Raw genomic sequence first — 22735 nt, forward strand, 5'->3', positions numbered from 1 at the left:
GCCAGGGGTGGGGGGGGGGGGACAGCAACAGCTGGGAGATCTGACACGGGGGAGGGGACCTTGAGCCTAGACCCCCCCCCACCTCCCTAGTCATCCATGACTCAGAGGCTAAGGAATCTGAGGTGGAAACAGGAAGTGGGAAGGGGGGGTTAGGGGAGGGCTGGGTTTAGGCAGGCTTTATCTCTAGCCCAGCCCTGCCTTCCCCCTCCCCAGCCCCAATACCAGGCTGGAGAGTGAGCCCCGTGCACACCCCCAGCAGCACCTTTTGGGGGGAGTCATGTGGGCTTCCCCAGAAGCACTTGGAGGGAAAGGTGGCCTGTCCTCAGGGACATAAAAAGAAGAAGCCAGCTTCTGTGGCCACTGATGTCCCCCTCCCTAGTGGAAGGCAGAGAAAGGGATGGATGTTCTGACCCACCATCCCAGGTCCTGGTGGCCCCATGGCCAGCCATCTCCTGCCTCTGGCCCTAAGAGGGGCCGGGACACCCCAGGTAGCCTTGGCAGAAAGCCAGACTGAAGGCTGAGGTGACCTCTGACCTCAGCTCTTCTCTGCTTCCTTGGGTACCTCTCCCAGGAAGCCTGCCCAGGAGTGGGAGTCCCGGGGAGGAGGGGGCGGGGCTCCGAGGTCACGCCCACTGTTGGAAATGCAGCCACTCTGACCTAGCCTGGGCTCAGCCCGGCTCAGCTGGCTTCTGTTCCAGCTTGAAGCGGCCCGGCCAGCTGCACCCCAGGGTGCCGGGTAGAATCTCCCTGGGAACCTCAGTCCCTCACAGGACCCTAACACCCCTCCCCCAACTCTTCTCCAACCCCTTCGCCATGGGCAATGCCAACTGTGTCCCCCAGGCTCCCCGTTTCCGAGCCTCCTTCTCCAGGAAATCCTCGCTGAAAGGAAAAAAGTAAGGCTGGGGGTCCTGGCAGGGGTTGGAATCACAATCACAATCCCGGTCCCGTCCCGGTCTCGGTCGGGTCAGGCTGCCCTTGGGAGCCGGGAGGACTCGGGCGGATCAGGGCAGGGTCGGGCTGGGGTTAGGTTAGGGGCTTGGGATTCAGGATGAGGCTAAGGGTCCGGGGCTTCTAAGCACTTGGGACACAGGTTGTGGGCTGTCCTGCCTGTATGAAGAGGGATCCCTCCTCTGCCTAGGCTAGGCTGAGCAACCTTGAATCCCTGGCTCCCACAAGGAGAATGGGGGTGGGGAGAGGAGAGCTAGGACCAGGGTGGCTCTCTCCCTCTCTCTCCCCGTACGCTGTCTTGGCGTCCCCCTGTCCAACCTGGGCTTCCCTCCCTCCTTACTGCCAGGCTGCACTCACAATCATCTTCCAGCCAAGAGGGGCTCCCTCATTGCCTGACTGTCCAGCTCCAGAGGTTAGGGGTTCAGGGCCGGGGCGGCGCAGAAGGGAAGGAAGTCCTTCTCTGAGCCTCTTCTGCTCTGCCCCCACAGAGAGGACAGCATAAGGCGTCGAGGGGGACTGTTTGGAAGCGAGAGCAGCCAAGATGGGGACACGAAGGCCACCGACAAGATTCTTTATTACATCCCGGGGACGGTGAGAGCCGGTGGGGAGGGAGGTCAGAAACGTGTGTGTATCGGTGTGTCTGTGTGTGTGTCGGTGTGTCTGTGTGAGTGTGGGTCCGTCTGTCTGGGGTCCGAGCCCGGCGATTTCCTGGGTCAGGGCTGCCCCATCTCTCCGCTCCCTCCACCCACCCCCTCCCCAGCCAGGCCAGGTTCGCCAGCGATCCGGAGGAGAAGCTGGGGCCCCACCCTCGGGCACCTCACCTCCTGGCTGTCCCGAAAGTCTCCGCAGACAGCGAAACTGGCGAGAGAGTCAGGGACTGAGTCAGTGCGGCAAGTGAGAGGAGGAGGGGGGTGGGGGAAAAGGAGAAAGGGGAGGGACCTCCATCCCAAACCTGAGTCCAAGGAAACTCCGCCAGGAAGGCTTCCTGGCTTCCTCCCTCACCCGAAACTGCGGGGAAACCCCCTACACCATCCAGTCTCTAAGTGAGCTTTCACGGGAGTCTGACTTGGAGAGGCAAGTGGGGGGTGGGAAGCTGAGTTCTAAGGGTAGAGGACAGGACAGGCTTTCAGCCCCAGGTTCAGGCTTTGACCCCCAGGATCAGCAAGGATGACGACTAGGGAGCAGTTGCTGAGAAAGCTTCATCCACAGGACTGCATTGGATCTTAAAGGCCTTGGAGGGTGACTTGTCTACTAAGTGGATGGGAGATTTGAACCAGGGTCCCCTGACTCCCAATTCATTGTTCTTGTGGTCTTGAGCCTCAGTTTCCTCATCTGCTCAATGAGGGAGTTGGGCTAGCTGGCCTCTGAGGTCTTTCAGCTGTAAATCTGGAATCCTGAGGACACTAATGGAGGTGGGAGGAGGCAGAGAGGAAGCTATTGATTATCCAGTGAAAGCAGGAGAGCTCAAAGTCCTTTGAATGGCTCCTTTGAACGACTCCTTTGAACACCCCAGATGCCAAGATAAGTAAGGCCCTTAGACACCATCTGCTACCAAGGCCGCCCCTTTGCTTGGGCAATTCCAGGGAATAGGGAAGGGCAGACAGATACAAGGTCCGGCTTCCCTGGCGCTCCCACCCTTGGGAGCCAACCCCAGCCCTCTCCCATTGGACAGAGGAGAAGACTTGGTCCCAGAGATGGGTCCAGGGCTAGGACCGAGGTGTCCTGTCTTCCAGTCTCTGGGCTTTCCTATATACAGCACCTACTCCTTCTTTGGGAACCTTGGAAGGGGGAAGGGAGGTGAATCAATAAACCCATGTCCCTCCCACTTTGGGCAGCCTTTCCTTTTCCTAAGGATTCAACAAGGACTCCTTAAGTGGGCGTCCTCAAAGCTGATTCCCTACTGCTGCAGGTGAAGTCCATTGGCTGGTAAACCCAGAGGACATTTTCCTGCCTCATGCAGGACCCTACCTAGTTCAATCTGTGGGCCTGGGGACTACTTGCGTTCCAGGTGCTCAGTGGTATCTGCAGGGACCTTAGACCAAATCTGTTGGTCAGGAAACTACTTGTGGGTCACCCCCCAACTCTCCCTTCTGTATTATGACAAGGAAGGGATTGATTCTTTGTCTGGGACCATCCCGGGTCCTGGACCAGGAATTCTTGCCTCTTCTCTCTCCCAGCCGCACCCCTGCACACATACACACACACACTAAACTGTACAAGGAGGGAAGTAGGAACGAGTGCACCCCACCTCCCCCAGAGGGCCCCTCAGAGCCTGGGCACCTTCTACCTAGAAACATTTGAGTGGGGAGGGGGGGCAAGCAACCCTCTGAGTCTCTCAGTTCACCAGCCTGGCTGAGTGGCCAACGAAGCCTCAGGCCACCCCCATCCTTTCTATTAATAGCCCCATGTCACCAGATAGTCACTGAAGCAGAGGTTGCTGACCCTGCAGGAACAGAAGGGGGGGCATTACCGGGAATTAAGGTCACCCTCTGATTGGAATAAGAGCCTCTCAGTTTGGAAGCCAGGACTCCTGGGTCCAGCTGCCTGACACGTCTCCATCTGCATAGACTGTGGGGGTGGGGGAGAGGACCACTTTAGGGGCAGAATTGGATTGGGAGGCTCCAGGTAACCCTGCAGCAGCCAGCTGTGAGAGGTGAATGTGGCACTGGCCTGAGAAATGACTAAGCCTCAACACATTCTCCAACAACCTTCCCTAGTTCTTTCCTCCCTGTGAAAGGAGGGGAGGGCCAGCTTGGTGGCTACATTCCTGAAGTCCATTTCTGCATCTGGGTGCCATGGCCACATTCCATTTAAGCATCCAGGGTCCATAGGCAGCTTGCATGGATGAGTCTGTGGCCTACTTTTATGCAGGTCCCCAGGGCCCTGAGCCAGTTCCCATGGGGAGTGGGAGGCCCCACCCAAGGGTGGGAGGGCCAGGGAAGCCAGCCCTTGTGTCTGTCTGCCCTTCCACATTCCCTGGGATTGCCCAAGCAAAGGGGGAGGCCCTACCAGCAGGCAAAGCATCGGGCCCAAAGCCAGTGCCCTGTGTTGCAACACGCCTCATTGGCTACCTCACCCAGTGCATGGAGCCTATTTTGAGAGAGCCCTGGACCCCCACATGCCATACATCAGCCACAGGTCACTTTCCCAGGGTTTACCTTTTCCCAGGCCCGATTCCTATGTATGACTGTGTCTATGGGTGTGTCTGTGTCATTACATATATGTGTGTCTATGTGTGGTTTTCATTTATAGATTTGTGTCTAGACCTCTGAACTTTCATAGGCTCACAGTTCTGGAGCTAGAAGTGACCGAAGGGACCACGTTCTAGTCCATTCCCCTCATTTTTACAGATGAGGAAACTGAGGCCCACTTATAGAGGGGAAGTGACTTACCCAAGGTCATGTAGGAATTAAATGGCAGAGGCAGAGTTCTGTGTGAATCTATCTGTGTGATTCTCTGTGTCTGTCTATGGGTGGCTGTATCTGTGAGTAGGTCTGTGGATATGTAGCATATTATAATGTAGAAAGAGTCTGGGTTTGGAGTCAGGGTTAAAATTCTGGCTTCCGCTCCCTCTGGGTCCTTATGCATGTTCTATCCCCTTACTGAGCCTCCGTATCCTCATCTGAAAAAAAATGAGTCTGTTGGATGGGACAGTTTCTAAGATTCCTTCAAACTTTGATGCTGTGGTCTGTAACTGTTTGTTTCTGAATATTATAGAAATCTACAGCTGTCTTTCTTTGTATCTGCCCATGTGTCTAGGTGAGCAAATGATAATATTTATAAAGAGCTTAGCACAGTGCCTGGCACACAGTAGGTACTCAATAAATGCTGATTCCTCCCCTCCTCCGCCTTGCCCTCCTCCCACATAGATAAATGATTGTGATCGTGTATGCCTGTGTTTTTGTGGGGTAGAGTGGGGTTAGGGGGAGCCTCTGGGTCCCATCCCTTCACTCTGTGTGTGCCCCTGACCACGCTGGGTACATTTCTTTGTCCTGCTTTGTACTGGCTGTGTGCTCGAAACTAATTCCATAGGCTGGTCTCCTTGTATCTGTTTGGGGAAGAGGGGTCACCTCTTGTGGCCACTTCCCTCCAGGCCTAAGCTCCCAGGCCATACCCTCCTACAGGATATTCCCGGGCCGGAAAGTCACAAGGAAAATGTAGACCAACCCTTCCTCAGTGTGTTCAAGAAGGGCAGGCAGAAAATGCCTGTGAGGAACCTCGGGAAGATTGTCCATTATGCCAAGGTCAAGTTCAAGTTCCAGCACTGCCCGGTGAGTCCCAGCTGGAGGTCAGTATTGGACCCCTGAGGAGGGGTGGCATGGGGAAGTCCCAGGCTTAGGTGTGGGGAAATCTATCCCCCGGTGGTGATAGCCTCCACTCCCAAGAGGGCCATGAAGAAGAAGAGGGCTGCCAGATGAGCTCCTGACCCTTGGAAGCCAAAGCCTCAAGTTCATGGCCAGGCAGAGAAGAGGATCCAGTAGAGCTCTGGCCAGACCCTAGGTTAAGATTTCACACTCAGTGACTGGGTTAGGAAAGACATTCTTAGCCAACAGACACTGCCCTCCACCCCATTACAGCCTCTGACCCCTCTCACTTCCCTGGACAAACCGAGCCTTCCCCCTTCCCCACAGGACATCAATGATTGTTACTTGGAGCTGTTCCCCTCCTGTCTGTACTTCCAGGCTCATGGCTCCAGTGGCCTCACCTACCAGGTGAGTCTGGGTGGGAGAAGCCACCCCCTGACCTGGGACCTCTACCCCTAAGAGCCAGCTTGGCATCTCAGGACTGAGGGCAAAAGGGGCCCATGAGGCAGGCTCCCCTTAGCCCTGACTGCTGGGCCAGGCCTGCAGAACTCTGGGCACCATACCTTTTCCACAGGGGTGGGTCCTCCACAAAGTAAGGGTAAGGGCACCAGACACTCAGGGACCCCCAGAAGCCATCTGGCACATCACCCCCCCATTTTACAGATAAGGAAACTGAGTCCTGGAGGGGTTAAAAGGGATTTGAATGTTGGGTGGTAGAATTTGAAGCCAGGTCTTCAGACTCCAGCCAGAGCCAGGGCTAATTCCATTGCCTCTCAAATCAACAAGCAGTGTATTAAGCACCAATTGTGTGGGAGGCTCTGTGCCTGTTGATATTGTTCAGTCTTGGCAAAGATACTGGAGAGGTTTGCCATTTCCTTCTCCAGCTCATTTTACAGATGAGGAAACTGAGGCAGACAGGGTTAAGTGGGTTGCCCAGGGTCACACAGCTAGGAAGTGTCTGAGGCCAGATTTGAACTCAAGCCTTCCTGACCCCAGGCCCAGCTCTCTATGCACTATGGCACCACCTAGCTGCCCCTTAAAGAGCTTGCGTTCTAGGCCTTTAGCCCCTACCCCTAGGTGATGCAGAATGCCTCAATTCCCCACCTTCATCACCTGTTGGGACTGCCCCTGTTGATGTCCAGGCTGCCCCTGACATTCAAATCTCTCAGGGACAACTTTACAACATCCCAGGCTGACTGTGACTCCAAGGGAACAGGGCCTTGCTTAGCCTTAATGTGTCGTTGTTTCACCCACAAAGCTACGTTTGATGGAATTGAATTGGCCCTGTACTTGGTTACACTGATTGTTAATTATATGTAGGATATAAATAGGAAAGAGGAGGATTTTCTCTGACCCCAGCTGCCTCCTGTCCCTAAGGCCTTCCTCTCTCCCTGTCCCTCCTATGCCCCAACCCCCCCCAGGACCCCCAGGAAAAAGGAGGAGAAGGAGGGAGGGGGAGGGGGAGGCTCCATTCCCTCCCTTGGGCACCAGGACTCTTGGTTCCTCCCTCCTAATCCAATCTGGACTCCTACAGGGGCTGCTGCCACTGACAATGGTGAGCATCTCCAGGCTAGAGATAGAAGGAGAATACGCCTTCCAGATCACAGGTAAGGGAGGTCATGCCTTTGAGATTACAGGAGCTGTTTGGGGGATATTTATCTAAAACCCCTGCAGTGACCACCATGCCATCTCATCATTCACCCCCCCACCTTCCTCTTGGTCTAGGCCTGTCCTTCTGGACCACAAAGACAGCTTAGTGCTACCCAAGGGACAGGGCATTGATCCAGAGCTGAACTAGGACACCATTGGGGGTGGGGGTGGGACACCACTGGCAAATGGCTGTGGTCTTGACTACAGGTATTGATTGGGATGCTGACTGGAGTCATTGATACCTGGGATACCATTAATACCAGGGTATTAAATGGACACACTAGTTGGACCATTCTCTGTGAGGATCTAACCAGGGAAGTGACCTAGGGTTTGAAGAGGAACACTGACTAGGATGTAATTGATAAGGGAGATGGCCAGGGTGTTGAACAAGGGCATTGAAGGTGTACTGAAGGGAGGGTGTATAGATAAGACATTGACCTAAGTGCTGACCTAGGCACTAACAGTTGTTAGAGGTAAGATGGGATGTTCTGACTGGCTGCTGATGACCAAGGTATTTAATAGAATTGTGGGATATCCTGGGATACTGATTAGGCACTGAATAGATATATAGGCGAGGGTGGAGGGTGGGGGTGCTGGCCACGGTGCTGACCACAGTTACTGACTCCAAATGAGGGTGCAGACGAAGACACTGGTTTAAGTACTGACATCCCATTCACTGGTCCGTAGTGACCAAGGGAGCTGACCTGAGTATGGGTAAGGATACTAATGAAGGCTGTCCACTTTACCAGAACTGGGACCACTCATTGAACCATTGTGACTAGAGGTGCTAGCCAGGGTCCTGACCCCGGCGGGAAGATCATTTAAAGCCATCTTGGTTCCCCCAGGGAAGCTCAGAGTAGTTGAGGCTGCCTGTGGAACTAGCCAGGAGCATACCCTCTGTACCTTCTTCAGGGCCCTGAGGCTGGTGATTGATGCTACCTTTTCCTGGCAGGCAGGAAATGAGCAGCTGGGTGGGGCAGATCTGAGAACAGGATGAGGGTTGGGCAGCTGGTTGAAGGAAGAAAAGGACAGGAGGAAGCTGGTGGGCCAGGGAAGGGGATATGGGGCTGTGGGGAGGTTGGCTGACCCATGACTTCCACCTCATCCCTGCTCTTCTCATCTCCCAAGGCCCCCTGCCGTCTCCTCTTCTGGTATTCTGTCCCAGCAAGGCTGAACTCCGGCGCTGGCTTTATCACCTGGAGAAGCAGATGGACCTCGTAAGGGGACCCCAGTGCCCATCTCTCCAGTTCCAGGTGAGTGCCCAATGTCAGCATTTCTGCCCTGTCCCCCCCTCCCAGCCTGGGCTGAGAAGAGGCATGACTTCTGGGAATAGGAAGGTGATATGCTTATGCTGTACTCTGCCCCCATCTGACTTTATCTGTAGTACTGTGTACATTTCCAGGTGTCATAGATTAAGCTGGGGCATGTCCAGAGGAGATGGACCCAGCTGCAAAGGGTCTTAAGTCTGAGTCATAGGAGGAACTGGCCGAGTTTAGCCAAAAGAAGGGAAAATTCAGTGAGTCATGACAGCTGTGTTGAGGTGAAGGGCTGTTAGGTCTTCTCCTGAGGTCAGAGGGTTGAGTCAGGAGCAACAGGTGGAAATTGTAAAGAGGTAATCCTAGGCTTGATGTCAGGAAAAACTTCCTGGCCATGAAAGCTAGGTACCATGGGCTATACCTATCTAGAGAGGAAGTGAGATCGCCATTCTGGGAGGTCTCCAAGCAAAGGCTGGATAACTACTTTTGGGGTGTATAATAGTGAGGATTCCTTGGGTGTATGAGACATGTTGGAGGGCCAGGAAGGTCCCTTCCCACTCTCCAGTTCTGTGCTTGGCTGGTGGATTCAGTCCTGAGCCCTATAACTGGCTCTTCCCATCTCTGTCCCTAAGGGTCCTCTAGGGGAGAATCATCTCTACCCTCTTCCATGGGCCCTCAAGCACTACCCAGTTCATCACTGGGAAGGAACCAGTCGAGAATCTCTGGGAGATGTGGTTTGTGCTTCCCGAGTGAAAATGCAGCATCTGCCCTCCCAGGTGGGAATGAGGGCAGGTGGGGGGTGGGAGTGGCGAGGAAGGCAGGAGAAGGCTGGAGCGGGGAGAGGGGAAGAGGGGCAGAGGAGAGAAGGTCTGGGTGGGATGGGAAGGGCAGGAGACAGGAAAGTGCAACTCAGAGGAGAGAGGGGGGAGGACACTGACCCCCTCCCCACCCATGTACTTATGACAAAGCTCTGAGTTCGTCCATGACCCCCAAATCACCATCCAACCTTGTCTGACCTCTCAGGAGCAGCATGACCGGATTCTCGTCCTCTACCCATCTACACTGGTCATCCTGTCAGAGGATTCTGATGGACTGAACTTCAAGGTAGCCCTAACTCCCACCCCACCCCCTCTGAGCCCTGACCGTAGTGCTCAGATGCCCCTGGGCATTACCTCTCCTGTGCCCCTTAAAGTGACACTAAGTAACATTTCAGTGAGCTTCCCTACAACCCAGTGAGGTAGGACTGCTGCTATTATCCCCATTTTACAGATGAGGCAACTGAGGCTTCACAAGGTTTACCTACTATCTCTGTCTTTCCAGACGGGTCACCTGCCTGTCCCACTCCCCTACCCTCCCGAATCAGGTTGGTGGGTGGGGCTGGAAGGAGTGATTCAAGTTGAAAACCAGAATTTCAAGATTGGTCTAGGTAAGGGAGGTTCCTGCCAGGCCTCTTGTTTCTCTGCCTTCCCTGGGCCCAAGCTTGTGTGGAGGGGGCCTCTGCTCCCCTGGAGTCCCTGGGGGCCAGGTCTGAGCTGACCCTGAACTATGAGGGGGTGGTCCTACACCACCTCCCTCTCCCAGGTGGAATCACCTGTTTTCTGTTGATTCACTTCCCTCCCTCCCTCCCTTCCTCCCAATATCCAGGAAGACAACAAAGAAAGGATTAGCCCATAGCATGAAGGATTAGTTTAGATATCCCTGAAGGACTTCCTGTCCAGGAGATGTGTAAGACAAGTGGCTAGGGCCTGAGAGAAGATGAGGTCAAAGGATTCTTCTCTCTTGGGTATTCACAGGCAGAGAAGACCTGCCCAGAGGCAAGGGACACATTGACCCTCATGGATGCTTTGATACCAGTGGCCTTCATGGCTGGGTCAGTGACCAGACTGTGTGCGGAGATTGTCTCCAGAGCTGAACTGGCTTCCCATAAAATGATTCAGAAAACCCTGACAAATTAGCATTTACATGATGCATTAAGGTTTGCAAATCGCTTCTTCACAAATATTATCTCAGGGTATCCTCACAGAAACCCTAGGAGAGAGATGTTATTCCTCTCCCTATTTTACAGATGAAGGAACTGAGGCTGCCAGAGGCTATGGGTGACTTGTGCCAGGGACACAAAGCCTCACCTAATAATAACGGCTACCATTTGTATAGTAATCTGGTTTGCAAAGCCCATTATAAATGTTGGGTCCTTAGAACAACCCTTTTGAAGTAGATCAAATGAGGAAACTGAGGAAGCCCAAGTGTGGTTAACTGACATGCTCAGTAGGATTATTTGGCTAGTAAGTGCTGATTTGAATTCATCTTTCTGACTCCCAAGTCCAGAGCTGATAATGACCAGAAGTCTTTATAATATATTATAATAATGACCATTGACTTCAAGTGACTTTTAGAATGAGTCAGAGTGAAGAAATCTTCAGACCTGCCTCTCCCCAATCAAAATCGTAAAAATGGGGTAAGAGTAGGGAGAAGAAAGGGAAGTAGGAATCCCCCTACATCCCCCTTGTCTCCTACTCATTAGCCCTAACAACGCACCTCATCTTTCCTAAGGGGGAGCTTCCACTCAACGCCATCCAGCTCAACTTTGAGGAGAGTGACAAACAGATCCGGTCATTCCTGATAGAGGGTTGGTGAACTGAAGCCTCCCTGGACACTGGGTGGGACTGAGGGCCCAGAGACCCTCAGCGCTTTTCCTCCTTTCAACCTGATCCTTCTCCCTGACACCTTCCCCATGCAATGCCAGCTGCTGCCTCTGACCCCATGCCCACCCCGTCCTCTGGTCTCATGACTGGGAATGAGTGAAGACTGAGTCACTTATCCTCCCCCATTAAGCAAAAGGGGGTGGGGTGGGGGGAGGCAGGCTGGGGCGGGTGGGTGACATTCTTGGTTGGGGTGGACCTAGCCTCTTTGGCTGCTACCTGCTGCCCCCGTATCTCATGTGTTTGCCCTGGATTTAGGGGCAAATTTAGCCTAGATAATCCTGAGCTCCCCTCTTTTTTAACTTACTTTTTAAAATTTTATTCTGAACTGAAGAAATAAAATAAGAATTTCCATAACAGAGTAGAATACAAAAAAAAAAAAGATGTTTGCACATGAAACTGCAAATGTATTAGATACGGTTCATACATAGTTATGTACAATTCCTTTTAAATATATAATGGACCTTTTTTTTCCTTTTTCCCCCTCCCCCATCCTAGAGATGGCCACCATTAGACAAAAATATGTATATATATGTAAAACCTTTCTATACATATTTCTCTTTATCAGTTCTTTCTCTAGATGCAGATAGCATCTACCTTCATAGGTCCTTTGTAGTTAATTTGGGTATTTATAATAGTCAAAATGACTTTGCCACTCGAAGTTGTTCTTAAAACAATATCGTTCTTACTGTATGCAACGTTCTCTTAGTTCTGCTCATTTCAGAGCTCCCCTCTTAAAAGGGAGTGGGGTCAGTAAGTCAGAGGTCATTCCTGGGATCACCCTTCCAAGGTAGGGTTGGCTCAGGGGCTCAGAGATCACTCTTGGGGCATCTGCTCCCCTAGCCCACCCTAACATTGGGGGGCTTCTTAACCTAAGTAAATTGGATCCTGGGATCACAGAAGTATTTAGGGTTCTGCGGAGGGCCAGTCAGTGAATAATCCTCAGTATGAAGGGATCCCCAACCCAAGGGAGGGAACAACAGTAGTGAGCCCAAAAGGAGCCCATGTTGGGTGTCCCACCCCCACAGGCCACCTCATCAATACCATCCGAGTGCTTTGCGCCAGCTATGAGGACTACCAAGATTGGCTGCTTTGTTTTCGGGCTATCCGCCTCAGAAGAGGGGGCTCGTCTACCCGCTCAGGCTCTGAGAGCTTCCAGGGGCCACGGCCACCCCTTCCCACACAGGTGAGGGGGAAAGAGCAGCTCAGGCATCCTGGGGCTAGGAAGCTCAAGAGTCCTCGACTCAATGTGAGCTCCTTGAAGGCAAAACCAATTTTGGTCTTGTCTTTGTATTCTCAATGCCCAACACTGTCTTCCAGTTTTAGCCAGAAGTGATTAGCAGTTAGGGAGGGCAGCAGAGATCTGCAGACCCTGGCTGGGGAGGTTTGGGGTGAGTGGGAGGATGGGGGTAACATTCCTTCCTCTCTGGGACCAGCCTAACTGCACACTACTTGGCTCAGTTCTCAGTCAGCGGGCGAGCATCCCTTACCTCTGATGGACGGACCAACTCTTGGGCATCCACAGGGGCCCCGTCCACTTCCTCCCACACCAGCAGCTCCCTCCCTGACCGCCCTGTGCTGCCCGACAGCTGCCCTGTGGGAGCTGACAGCACCCCCCAGAGGGACCATGTGAGTGACACAGGCCAGGGCAGGATCTAATAGGTCAGACAGACTTAAGTGGCTGTTTGGATTCTGGGAAGGGGGGAGGGCAGCTTGGAGGGTTTGTGGTTCAAGTGGAAGGGTCTAGTTGGACACCTAGAAGAAGAGTAAGAACTGGGGCTGCCCACATGCTGCTAAACAAATTCGCTGCTCCCTTGGCCCCCCTGGCCCCATCTGCCATATAATCCAGCCAGAGACTGGAGGTCCAGCAGGTCCTCGTTCCTCAGCCCCCAGTGGCTGGGGCCACAAAGCCTGGGGGCCATCCATCCCTAGTGTGGTTTGGAGGACACCCAGCACTGTCCCTCTCTGTCCCTCCAGGGCCAGGCCAACCCCAACACCTCCAGCTTGGGAAGGCGTCGGGCAGAACTGAGACGCAGGAGCAGCAGCCGCTCATCCAAGGGAAAAGGCGCAGGGCAGCTGAAAGGAGAGGAGCCAGTGCTCAGGGCTCCCCTGCGTCTGGACCTGGGCCTCACCAATGTAGGGACCTCCCCCAGCCTTGGCCCTGTCTCTGTATTTTAACTGGTCCCTGTGTCTGTCCCTCACTCTCTGTCTCCCTGGGTCTCTCTCTCCTAGTCCCCAAAGAATAACTGGCCCACATGTGTGGTCCTAGCTGGCAAGGGGGGGTTCAGATAGCTGTCATGTCAGCTGGTCTCCCAGCCCAAAGCAGATGGATGTCACTTCTAATGAAAGGGACCCAAGTGAGCCATCACCAAGCATGATCACCCTGTTTCCCCCACCCCCCGCCCCTGGCTTCTTCTGCAGCTAAACCGGAGGAGTCCCGAGGTCAGCGAGGAAGCAACAGCTGACACTCCAGAGAAACCCCAGTCCCCACTGTATGCTGACCCCTATACCCCGACCTCCACCACCCACAATAAGATCACCGATGTCAGTGACCTGGATGAGGTCAGTCCTCCAGTAGAATTGGGGAGGGTTCTGGTTAAACCTGATCTGATTAACATCCAAAGCCTGAAGTCTGCCTGGAGCCAGCTCTGGTCAGTGCCTGAACCCCAAGGTCTCGGCCCAGGCTGGCTCTGGGGAGCCTTAAGGGAGATCTCCAGGGACACGGGGGCGTCCCTGGCTCCAAGCCCATCAGGACCTGATAGAGACTCTGTTGGTTTTCCTCACAGTTCCTGGTGGCAGCTAAGAGTTGTATAGGCCGGGAGCCACTGAGCACCTTCCCCACCATCCCCGTCTCCATCCCTGTCCCTGTCCCATCCCCCAGCTTACACCCCCTTCAGAAAAAGCCAGCCCCTCAGCACCGGGAATCTCCGAGACATCGAGGCTCCTTCCAAGTCCGGGGAGCTGGTGCTCTGGAGCCTTCCCGAACCCGTCAGGTGAGTGGAGGCTGATTGGGGAGGGGCCCTGGTCCTGACCTGGAACCACAGGCTGAGGGCAATGTCTGCAGCTGGGGATGGGGGTGGAGGGAAGAGTGTGCCCAGAGGCAGAGACAGAGATGGGGAGAGAGAGACAGAGACAGAGACAAAGAGACAGAGAAAGAGAGGACACAGAGAGAGAGAGAGAGATCCAAATGAAGAGAGACAGGCATGTCTGGGCCTCCTTTCATAGGACTGTAGAGCTGGGAAGGACCGTAGGACATGGAATGCTAGAGCTAGAAGGAACCTTAGAACAGAGATTCTCAGAGCTGGGAGAGCCCTTTGGATATGGAATATTAGAACATAGAACAGAGAATATCAGAACTGAAGGGAAGCTTCTCATTTCAATACACACACACATACACACACACACTGATGAGGCCCAGAGATGACTTCTCCCAAGGTCATGCAAGTAATAATAACAGCTAGAATTTATTAAGTACCTACTATGTGCCAGGCATTGTACTTAAGCCCTTTTATAAGTATTATCTAATTTTATCCTCACAGTAACTCTGGGATACCTCCCAGGTGCTCTTATTATCCCCATTGTACAGATGAGCAAACCGAGGCAAACAGGTGAAATGACTTGTCCAGGGTCACATCGGCAGTAAGAGTCTGGGGCTGGATTTAAACTTGGGTCTTCCAGCACTCTGTGCACTATGGCACCCCCACCCCCCAGCTGCCTCACAGCTAAGTAATAAGTCGCAGGGGTGAGATTCAAATGCAGATCTTCTGGCTTCAGATAGAGGAGTGTCTCCACCCCCATGCCTCAGTTTCCTGGTTTGTCTCCCCAGGTTCAGGTCACTCCATCAAAGGAAGGTTCCCCTGACCCTCAGCTTCGACTTCCAGGTGAGTTATCCCTCTTGGTGCTCAGAAGCTAACCCCATGGGACCTTCCCCCAGGGGTCTGATGCCGAGTGGCCTCCTCCTCCCATGCTCCAGCCACCCCTGAGCTCTCTCTCGCTGTGAATGATGGCTGTGGCAGCCCAGCACGGCTGTCTCTCTTGTCCCCAGAACAGCCACTGACCCCAGGTCATGAGAACATCTGTCCTAGTTGGACTCTGCCCTCACCTTGAGGGACCTGAAGGATGGGAGCCCAGCTCGACCTCTGCTGGGACCTCTCAATCGAGGCAGCCTGATGCCCTCCTTGAAACTTTACCTAAAAGCAGGGGTCTGCTGGGGCCCTGCCTGTCTTTCTATCTGCCCTGGTTCAAACCTGAATGACATCTCTGTATCTTTGCAGGTGGCAGCTCCCCCAGCGGGAAGGGTCATGAGCAGGGACGGTCCTCCTCAGAGCCCTCCAGTGGCCAGAGAGACTTCAGTTACGATAACATCTGGGACAAGCCAGGGCCACCTTCATCTTCTAGACACAAGTGGCACTGCCCTCCTGCATCAGAGGCTGCAGGGAGGTTGACTCAGTGGATTTGACCTGGCCTGGAGTCTTTTGCTGGTCAAAGTGGGTACCAGAAGGACGCCAGACATCCTGGCCTCCAGCCCCACCTTGGTGCTAAATGGAAGCCTCTCTGAATTTTGGGGGCCTGGGCCATCTCGGTCTGCTTCTCCACACCCCCAAACTGCTGGGGAGATTGAGTCAGGGTTTTATCCATCTTTGGGAGGGCTCAGCAGGGGGGACCTCAATGCCCCTAGACCCAGCCTCTCCCCTCTACTGCTCCCCATGAGTCCTAGGGAAGGGGGAAAAGGAGGGAGCCAACTTGCTGTCCACTGCCGCCTTTGCCCAAATCAGATTCTACATGAGATTTTGAGACGGGACCTTGGGACCATGTGTGGAGGCTGGGTTCCTTCCATGGAACTCAGAGCAGAACCCACCTAGGCTCCTTCCAATACAGGCTGTAAGAGCCTGGGGCATAAAGACACATCCAGGGAATTGTGACTACAAGTCTAGGTCCCTCAGTGACGGGTCCCTGAGTGGAGATAGTGGGGGACACATCCCATATATGGCTGCTACTCTTAATGTTCCTAATCATTCGATGACACCCCCTTCCCTTTCCACATCTGACCTAGCCTCTGGGGGAGGGGATCCCCAGTGTATCTAGGTCTGTGGACAACTAAGTTCTTTGTGGTGTTACAAGTGTCCTTCCCACCTCCCCTGCCCTGTACCCCAAACATCAGTGTTCTGTGCTGCCCCCTGGTGTCTATGTTGGGGATTTGAGCTGAAAATTTGAAGTGATGACATAAGGTGTAGGCAGGGGAGGGGAGGGAAGGAAAGACAGAGAGTGAGGAGGAGGAGGAGAAGAAATTACAGGGAATATCATGGGATGGAGTTAGAGGTGAAGGTGTGGGTGGGTCTGGGGAGGTGGGAAGAGAATCCCACATCACCCCCCCCCATCTAAGACTCTTGGAGGAGGGCAGCTGGTGATGGTCCTTGAATAGTGGTGCTCAGTGAGAAAGGAAAGTTGGAGAGTGAAGGACCGTGAGCAGCGAAGGCTGTGAAGGACAGTGGAAAGCTGTGAACGGCAGTGAGCCGGGGAGCTAGCGGGAGGTGCTAATAAGGGTGATGAGGGCTGGTGAGCAGTCAGATTAGTGGGAGGCAGCCAGGTTGGTGTGAGGGACAGTGAAGAGATGTGAGCAGAAAAGGGTCAGTGGGTTCTCAGCTTTGCCTGGGGGCTCAGGGTTAAGTAAGGACAGGTTAGACAGACCCTGAAGACCCCTCCGCCATATTCCCTTGACATAAGCCAGGGCAGGAATGGGGAGAGCTAGGAAAGGGGTGACTGATTCTTGTGCCAAAGATTCTAGGGTCTGCCTTTTGGGAAGTGCCCCAGTCTCCCCAGCCTCTCCTCTCCACTGGAAGCAGGTGTGCCTCAAATCAGGATTTAGCCTGTGTCACAGGGTGGCTTCTGGGTAAAAAGTCACAATCCTGACAGCTTGGTCTGGGGGAGGGGGGATGGAGCTGATCCTGGGGAAGTCAACCCCTCAACCCAGAAATAGAAAAAGAAATTTTATTGTCACCCAGTGTCTGTGTGTCCATCTCTCTTCCACCTCGCCCTCCCGCCCCACTCTCACACCAGCGGTCACTCGGGTAACTGTCAGGGAACTCACTCCAAAGGAGTGAGGGTGTTGGGCCTTTAACCTTTAACCTCCCTGCTGCCCTCTCAGCCCCTTCCCATTCCTTTCCTTCTCCCACCTCATTTAACCCTCCCCCAAATGACCAGGAGCCCCCAATCTCCCTCACCAGCCCTCTGCTCCCTGCCTCCAACCTCTAGTCAATGACCTCATCTCCTACCTACCTCTCACCATCTCCTCTCCTTCAAATCTCAGTGCCTTCTTAGGGAGCCCCAGTGTCCAAATGCACGTCCAATGTCTGCCACCACTGTCCCTGACCCACCAGCTCCTTTCAGGACATCCTCATTCCACGCACCCACAATTCATGTGGGCCTGGTCTGTCCCCAAGAGTGGGAGCTGTGTCCCTGTGATTGCCCTCGTCCTGCCTTCTCCACTTCACCCTCTATCCCCCTTGCCCACAATGTCACCAGGCAGGGGCAGAGGAAAGAGACATCTTCGCTGACCATCTTCAGAGCCTGTCTGTCACCAGTTTGTTTCAGGAGGTTACCTGAAGGACCAGAATGGCCAAGCTAAGGGCATCCAAGGCTGTGCCCTGCCAGCTGACCTGGCTCCCACCACTTCCCCTCCATACTGTCCACTTGGGCTCCTGCCCCTGGCCTCCAGGTCATCCAGGAGTCACTTGGGTGGCCCTTATGTTCACTGATTACCAGAATGAGCCATCCCCTCCTCCCCCTTCTGAAGCCTGACTTGGCACAGGTCCATTAACTGGGACCCAGACCTCTCAGTCCTGTTGAGAGGAAAAAGTGAAGATGGTCTCAGGATTGGGTTTCCTTCTCCCTCCCAAGTAGAGAAGGCTGAAGGTTGGACAGCTGTCTCATGGACAGGCCTGGGACGTGGGAGAAGAGAGACTGGGGAATGGGGAAGGGGGAGTGCAGTGTGAACATGGCCTCGGGGTCATTACGGAGGAGCCGATCAGAGGTCAGAAGAAGCCAGTCCCGCATGGCAGGGTGCCACCTTCACTCAAACCCTGAGCCTAGGTGACCAACCCAGGCTGGGGCCTGCCTGCCTGGGCCCCAGCTGGCCCCGACGTGGGGCTATGGGCATGGGTGTCCTTCTCTTGCCTGCCTCCGGAAATATTGAATGGCAGATATGGCACCGATGTTGGCCAGCAACACTGTAGGGGAAAAGCAGAAAGAGGCAGATGGGGAGGGTGGGGGTGCTTCAGACTCTAGGGCTCTCCCTGCCCCAGGTCAATATGGGAGTGTCTCAGGTAGATGAGCAAGGACAGGGCCAGGCTGTCCTGAGCCACACTTAAAATCACTGACCATCCGTATTGCAAGAACCCAGGCCGGACCAAAGATGGAACTAGGAATGGGGGGGTGGGGTGGGCAGGAGATATCCTGACTTTGGGGGCAGCTATGCCAGGAGCGGGGTTGGGAGATGACAGGCCTCTGGGAGGGATGGCATTGCTCCCTGGGCATAGCTGTCACTACCAAGCATGCTCCTCCCCACCACTCGCCCTGAACTTATGGCTGCAGCCCAACCCCTCAGTGTTACAGATGACAAAACTGAGGCCCAGAGAAGGAAAGGATTTGCCCAAGGTCACAGGCGGCCACTTGTCGCCTGCCTCCTCTCTGGCTACGGGATCTGGGGCTCCCACCTTTCCCTGCCCCTGATCCCCCCCCCAGGACCTCCTAGGGGCCAGCCCCCAGACCTGTTTTCCAGGCATCTGGTGCGTGAAGGTCGGAAGTCCTCACGGCCCACGTGGCAAAGGCCACGAACCCCAGACACATGTCATTCTGGTTGAAGGTGATAGGGATGAGTGAAGTCCTCTGCTCACCTGGGGGAGGAGAACAGAACACATGGACCCTGAGCTGCATCTGTCCACAGACCTCCTCCAACCTCCCAATAGCTCTCCTCTGCCTCCAGGCCCAGAGGGGGCCCAGGAGTCTCCCCTCCCCAGATACACAGCAAGTGCCTATTAAATATCATTGAATTAAACTAGAAACCAAAGGCAGGCTAGAGACACCAGGAGTGGCAGGCACCTTGGAGACTGTGGTTGAGGCTGGGCCAGATTGACAGGCCAGGGGGAGGGGCCCTCATCTCCCTGGATGTCATTCACTTCTGAAGCCAGGGCTCCCACCCCCTGCAGTCCCGAATCCCCCCACCCCTGGCCAGACCCTATGTCTCATGGTCACTTGGGGTGGGATGGGGGAATCAATGAGACAAAAAGTCCCTGGGGACTAAGGGATGGAAAGGGTTAAGGCTGGAGTCTGCACGAGTCACACCGGGCCTCCCTCTTGGCCTCCCTTTCCCCGGACAGGCTGTTCCCTGGACCTAGCACAGATTGTACTCACAGCTAAACCCCCACCTTTGGCCATTACCTTCGAGACTCACGGTCAGGCCTAGTTCCTCTGCTTTCGGTGGGTTCTGGTCTTCAGGGGCAGGGACACTAGGCCAGGCCTGCTCAGTCCCCAGAGTCTGCTCGTTGGAGAGGGTCGCTGGGACCCAGTTTGGGGGCAATGAGACACCAGTCGGCCCCTCGTCCCCAAAAAAGTGTTCGTAGGCCTCTGGGATAGAGATGGGGACTGGATCGACAGGGGCAGGCACCGGGACAGGAGGTCCTGGGGAGGGCCTCTGCCCAGGGAGGCGACTGTCCCGGAAAAAATATTCACACACCTCAGGCCACTGCACGTTGGATGGGACGGCCTCTTCCTCCTCCTCTTCCTCCTCGACTATGGTGTCACAGAAAAAATAGTCATAGGCCTCAGGGAGAGTGAGGGCAAAGTCCTCCCCGGGTCCTGCAGACTCCCTGGCCAAGGCTGAGGGGGAAGGCGGGTGTTTCAGGATGCGTGGCTGAGGACGAACCCCGACGGCTACTGCGTCCCAGGCTCTGGGGCTGTCTCGGCCTCCTCCCCAGGTCTTGGGGGGCTCAGAGGCAGCGCTGCCTGGCGAGGCTGAAGATGGGGAGGCCGAGTCGGAGTTCTCTCGAGGGGAGGTGGAGACCCCTGAAAAACGGACTTTCTTTCTCCTTGGGGCTCGGGCAGGGGTGACAACCCCAGGGGACTGTGTGGCATCATCGGTGACCGGTGAAGGCTCCCCCAGGGGTCCTGGAGACAAAGGAGCCCTGCTGCCTTCCTCGGGTTCCCCATGGAGCCCCTGTGGAGATACTGGGAAATCGAAACTCTTAGTAATTTGGGCAGGTGTAGACACATCCACATCTTCCCTGGCTCTGAGGGCAGAAGTTGAGAGATTCCTATCTGGCTCAGCCTTGAGTTCAGGTGTAGACACATCCACATCTGGCTGGACCTGGGGAGCAGGTGTAGACATATTCACATTTGGCTGGGCTCTGGGGACAGGGATGGCTGGGCCTACATCTGCCTTAGCCAAGGGAACAAGTGTAGACCGATGCCTTTCCGGTTCTGACTTGAGGATAGGTATAGACATGCCAACACCTGAGTTGGTCTTGGTATCAGATGTAAACACATGCTTGCGCAGCTTGTCTTTGGAGACAGGTGTAGACAGATTAACGCTTGGCCCAACCTCAGAGACTACTCCAGGCAAGTTTGTGGCCTTCTCAGGTAAGGAGACAGGTATAGACAGATTACCACTTGGCTCAAACTCAGATGCTACTCCCAGCAAGTTCGAGGCCTTCTCAGGTGAGGAGACAGGTGCAGACAGGTTCTTTCCTGCCGCAGGAATCCAGGTAGGTGTAGACACATTCACTGGGGTCTCAGTCTTTGAGACAGGTGCAGACAGATTACTACCTGGCTCAATCTCAGAGGCTACTTCAGTCAAGTTTGTGGCCTTCTCAGATAAGGAGACAGGTGTAGACAGATTACCACTTGACTCAACCTCAGAGGCTACTCCAGGCAAGTTTGTGGCCTTCTCAGATAAGGAGACAGGTGTAGACGGATTACCACTTGGCCCAACCTCAGAGACTACTCCAAGCAAGTTCGAGGCCTTCTCAGGTAAGGAGACAGGTATAGACAGATTACCACTTGGCCCAACCTCAGAAACTGCTCCAAGCAAGTTCGAGGCCTTCTCAGGTAAGGAGACAGGTATAGACAGATTACCACTTGGCTCAAACTCAGACGCTACTCCAGGCAAGTTTGTGGCCTTCTCAGGTAAGGAGACAGGTGCACACAGGTTCTTTCCTGTCCCAGGAATCCAGGTAGGTGTAGACACATTCACTGGGGTCTCGGTCTTTGAGACAGGTGAAGACAGATCCAAGAATGATTGTTCTTGAGGGGCAGGGGCAGTCGGCTTTGGGCCCAGGTCAGGGGTGGAGGATAGGTCCTGGGGGTCCGTCCCACGGCTGGCTCTGGTTCCCAATCCAGCTCCCCTGGCCAGCGACTCTGATGCTGGACCATTCCCCTCCCAATCAGCCGGGGCCAAATTGCCGTGTGCCCTGGTGCTGGGGCCCCTGTCTGGCCGGCTCCCTGAAGAAGGCGGCAGAGCCAGTGAAGGGCTGGGGGGACCCTGCCTCCTGGAGTCCTGAGCTTTGGGGGATCCGCTTCCTTTGGCCCCTACTGACCTCCTCTTCTTTCCTGGACTTCGAGGGGAGACTCCAGGATTAGGCTTTCGGGGAGATCTCTTCCCATCTGCTGACCCAAGGCTGCTGGGCTGCTCCTGGCCAGAGGGCCCCTGGCTTGGGGGGTCCTTTCCCAAGTGCACTCCAGCCTCAGAGGCCTGGGCAGCTGCCCCTTGCAAGGACCTCTGCATTGCGCCGCCACAGGAACCAGGCTCAAGACTCAGGGCAGAAGCAAGCTGGTCAGGGCGGAGGACACTGGAGGGCAGCTGCTCCTCCAGCTGGGTGGACGTGCTTGGAGTCTGCTGACCGGCCCCCGGGGCCAGGACACGTTCACACCGAAACCTGCTGACCAGGCAGGCGTCTGTGCCCTCCTCCTCCTCGCTGCCAGAGCAGCCCCCCTGGGCCGTGGCCAGGTGCCCGGGCAGGGACCGCCTGCCCAGGGCCTTCAGCAGGCCCTCCAGTGGGGGGCTGCTGCCACTGCTGTCCCCTTGGTCAATGTCACTGGAAAGCGGCTCTTCGCCTGAGGCCAGAGCAGCCTGAAGGAGGCCACACTCCTCTGCAGCTTCTGAGAACTCTGTCCAGTCCTTGTTGCTCAGCTGGATACTATACTCGAAGTTTTCCATTTCTGGGGTGACAGAGACACAGTGTGGCAGTTTGGGAGGCCTCTGAGCGGCCTGTGGAGGCGGGGGGCAGGGAGCTGTGTGCCAGCAGGGCAGAGACTGCTGAGTTCTCTGCCCAGAACTACAACCTCACATTCCCTGACCTCAAGTCTTATGCCTCAGTTTCCCTCTATGGTCTGGGTCTCAGATTCTGCAGCATCTTCCTTCTCGTCTTCCTCCCTCCCCTCTTTCTGAAAGAAGCCTGGACTAATGGGTAAGGCAATAGGTCTGGAACAATTCTCAGCCCTGATTTATTACCTGTGTAACCAGGAGCAGGTCATTTCACTCCTCACTTTATCTGAAAGGAGCCAGTTGACCTACACAGCTTGAAACTGTGATCCTGGGGTACCCTCCTTCCAAGCTTGCTGGGACTGGAGATACAAAACTCCAGGAATCCCACCCTTTATTCTAAGAATTTTTTGGAGGTTTTCCCTAAAATTAGAAAACAAAAAATACTTTCCTGTGTGTTTGCTATTTTTCCTTTGGGGCCAATATGCCTTTCAATTTATCAAACATAATTATTTTCTTGAGAAAACTAATACATCAAAAATATAATCTTATAGCTTATACAGGGTGATTTTATTTGTAAGAGGTACTAAAATAATCAATGTTAGATATTATTTTATCTCCACC

General features: G+C 54.5%; 2 protein-coding genes across 3 annotated transcripts; one reads left to right on the forward strand and one right to left on the reverse strand.

Annotated features, from left to right (window-relative positions):
• The first annotated feature begins 651 nt into the window (after positions 1-651).
• Positions 652-16849, forward strand: PLEKHN1 (pleckstrin homology domain containing N1). 2 transcript variants are annotated; one of them, XM_027855556.1, is made up of 16 exons: positions 652-893; positions 1437-1539; positions 5073-5219; positions 5580-5660; positions 6787-6859; positions 8031-8155; positions 8791-8934; positions 9182-9262; positions 10709-10784; positions 11886-12043; positions 12319-12486; positions 12835-12993; positions 13279-13419; positions 13644-13850; positions 14684-14738; positions 15132-16849. In XM_027855556.1, exons 1-16 carry the CDS (start codon positions 814-816, stop codon positions 15314-15316), a joined length of 1983 nt encoding a protein of 660 aa, XP_027711357.1. In that variant the 5' UTR covers positions 652-813; the 3' UTR covers positions 15317-16849. The 2 variants fall into 2 exon arrangements, with proteins under 2 accessions (XP_027711357.1, XP_027711358.1); XM_027855557.1 differs by lacking the exon at positions 12319-12486.
• Positions 16850-17081: 232 nt separating this feature from the next.
• PERM1 (PPARGC1 and ESRR induced regulator, muscle 1) lies at positions 17082-22166 on the reverse strand. Its single transcript, XM_027855555.1, has 4 exons — positions 20873-22166; positions 19294-20482; positions 18624-18749; positions 17082-18083 (listed from the first exon to the last, which is right to left on the reverse strand). The coding sequence occupies exons 1-4, from the start codon at positions 22064-22066 to the stop codon at positions 18004-18006; spliced, it is 2589 nt and encodes an 862-aa protein (XP_027711356.1). The 5' UTR covers positions 22067-22166; the 3' UTR covers positions 17082-18003.
• Between the last annotated feature and the right edge of the window lie 569 nt (positions 22167-22735).

This window comes from Vombatus ursinus, unplaced genomic scaffold (genome assembly GCF_900497805.2).
Source record: "Vombatus ursinus unplaced genomic scaffold, bare-nosed wombat genome assembly UNPS02010822.1, whole genome shotgun sequence".
In the NCBI taxonomy this organism is placed as follows: Eukaryota; Metazoa; Chordata; class Mammalia; order Diprotodontia; family Vombatidae; genus Vombatus; species Vombatus ursinus.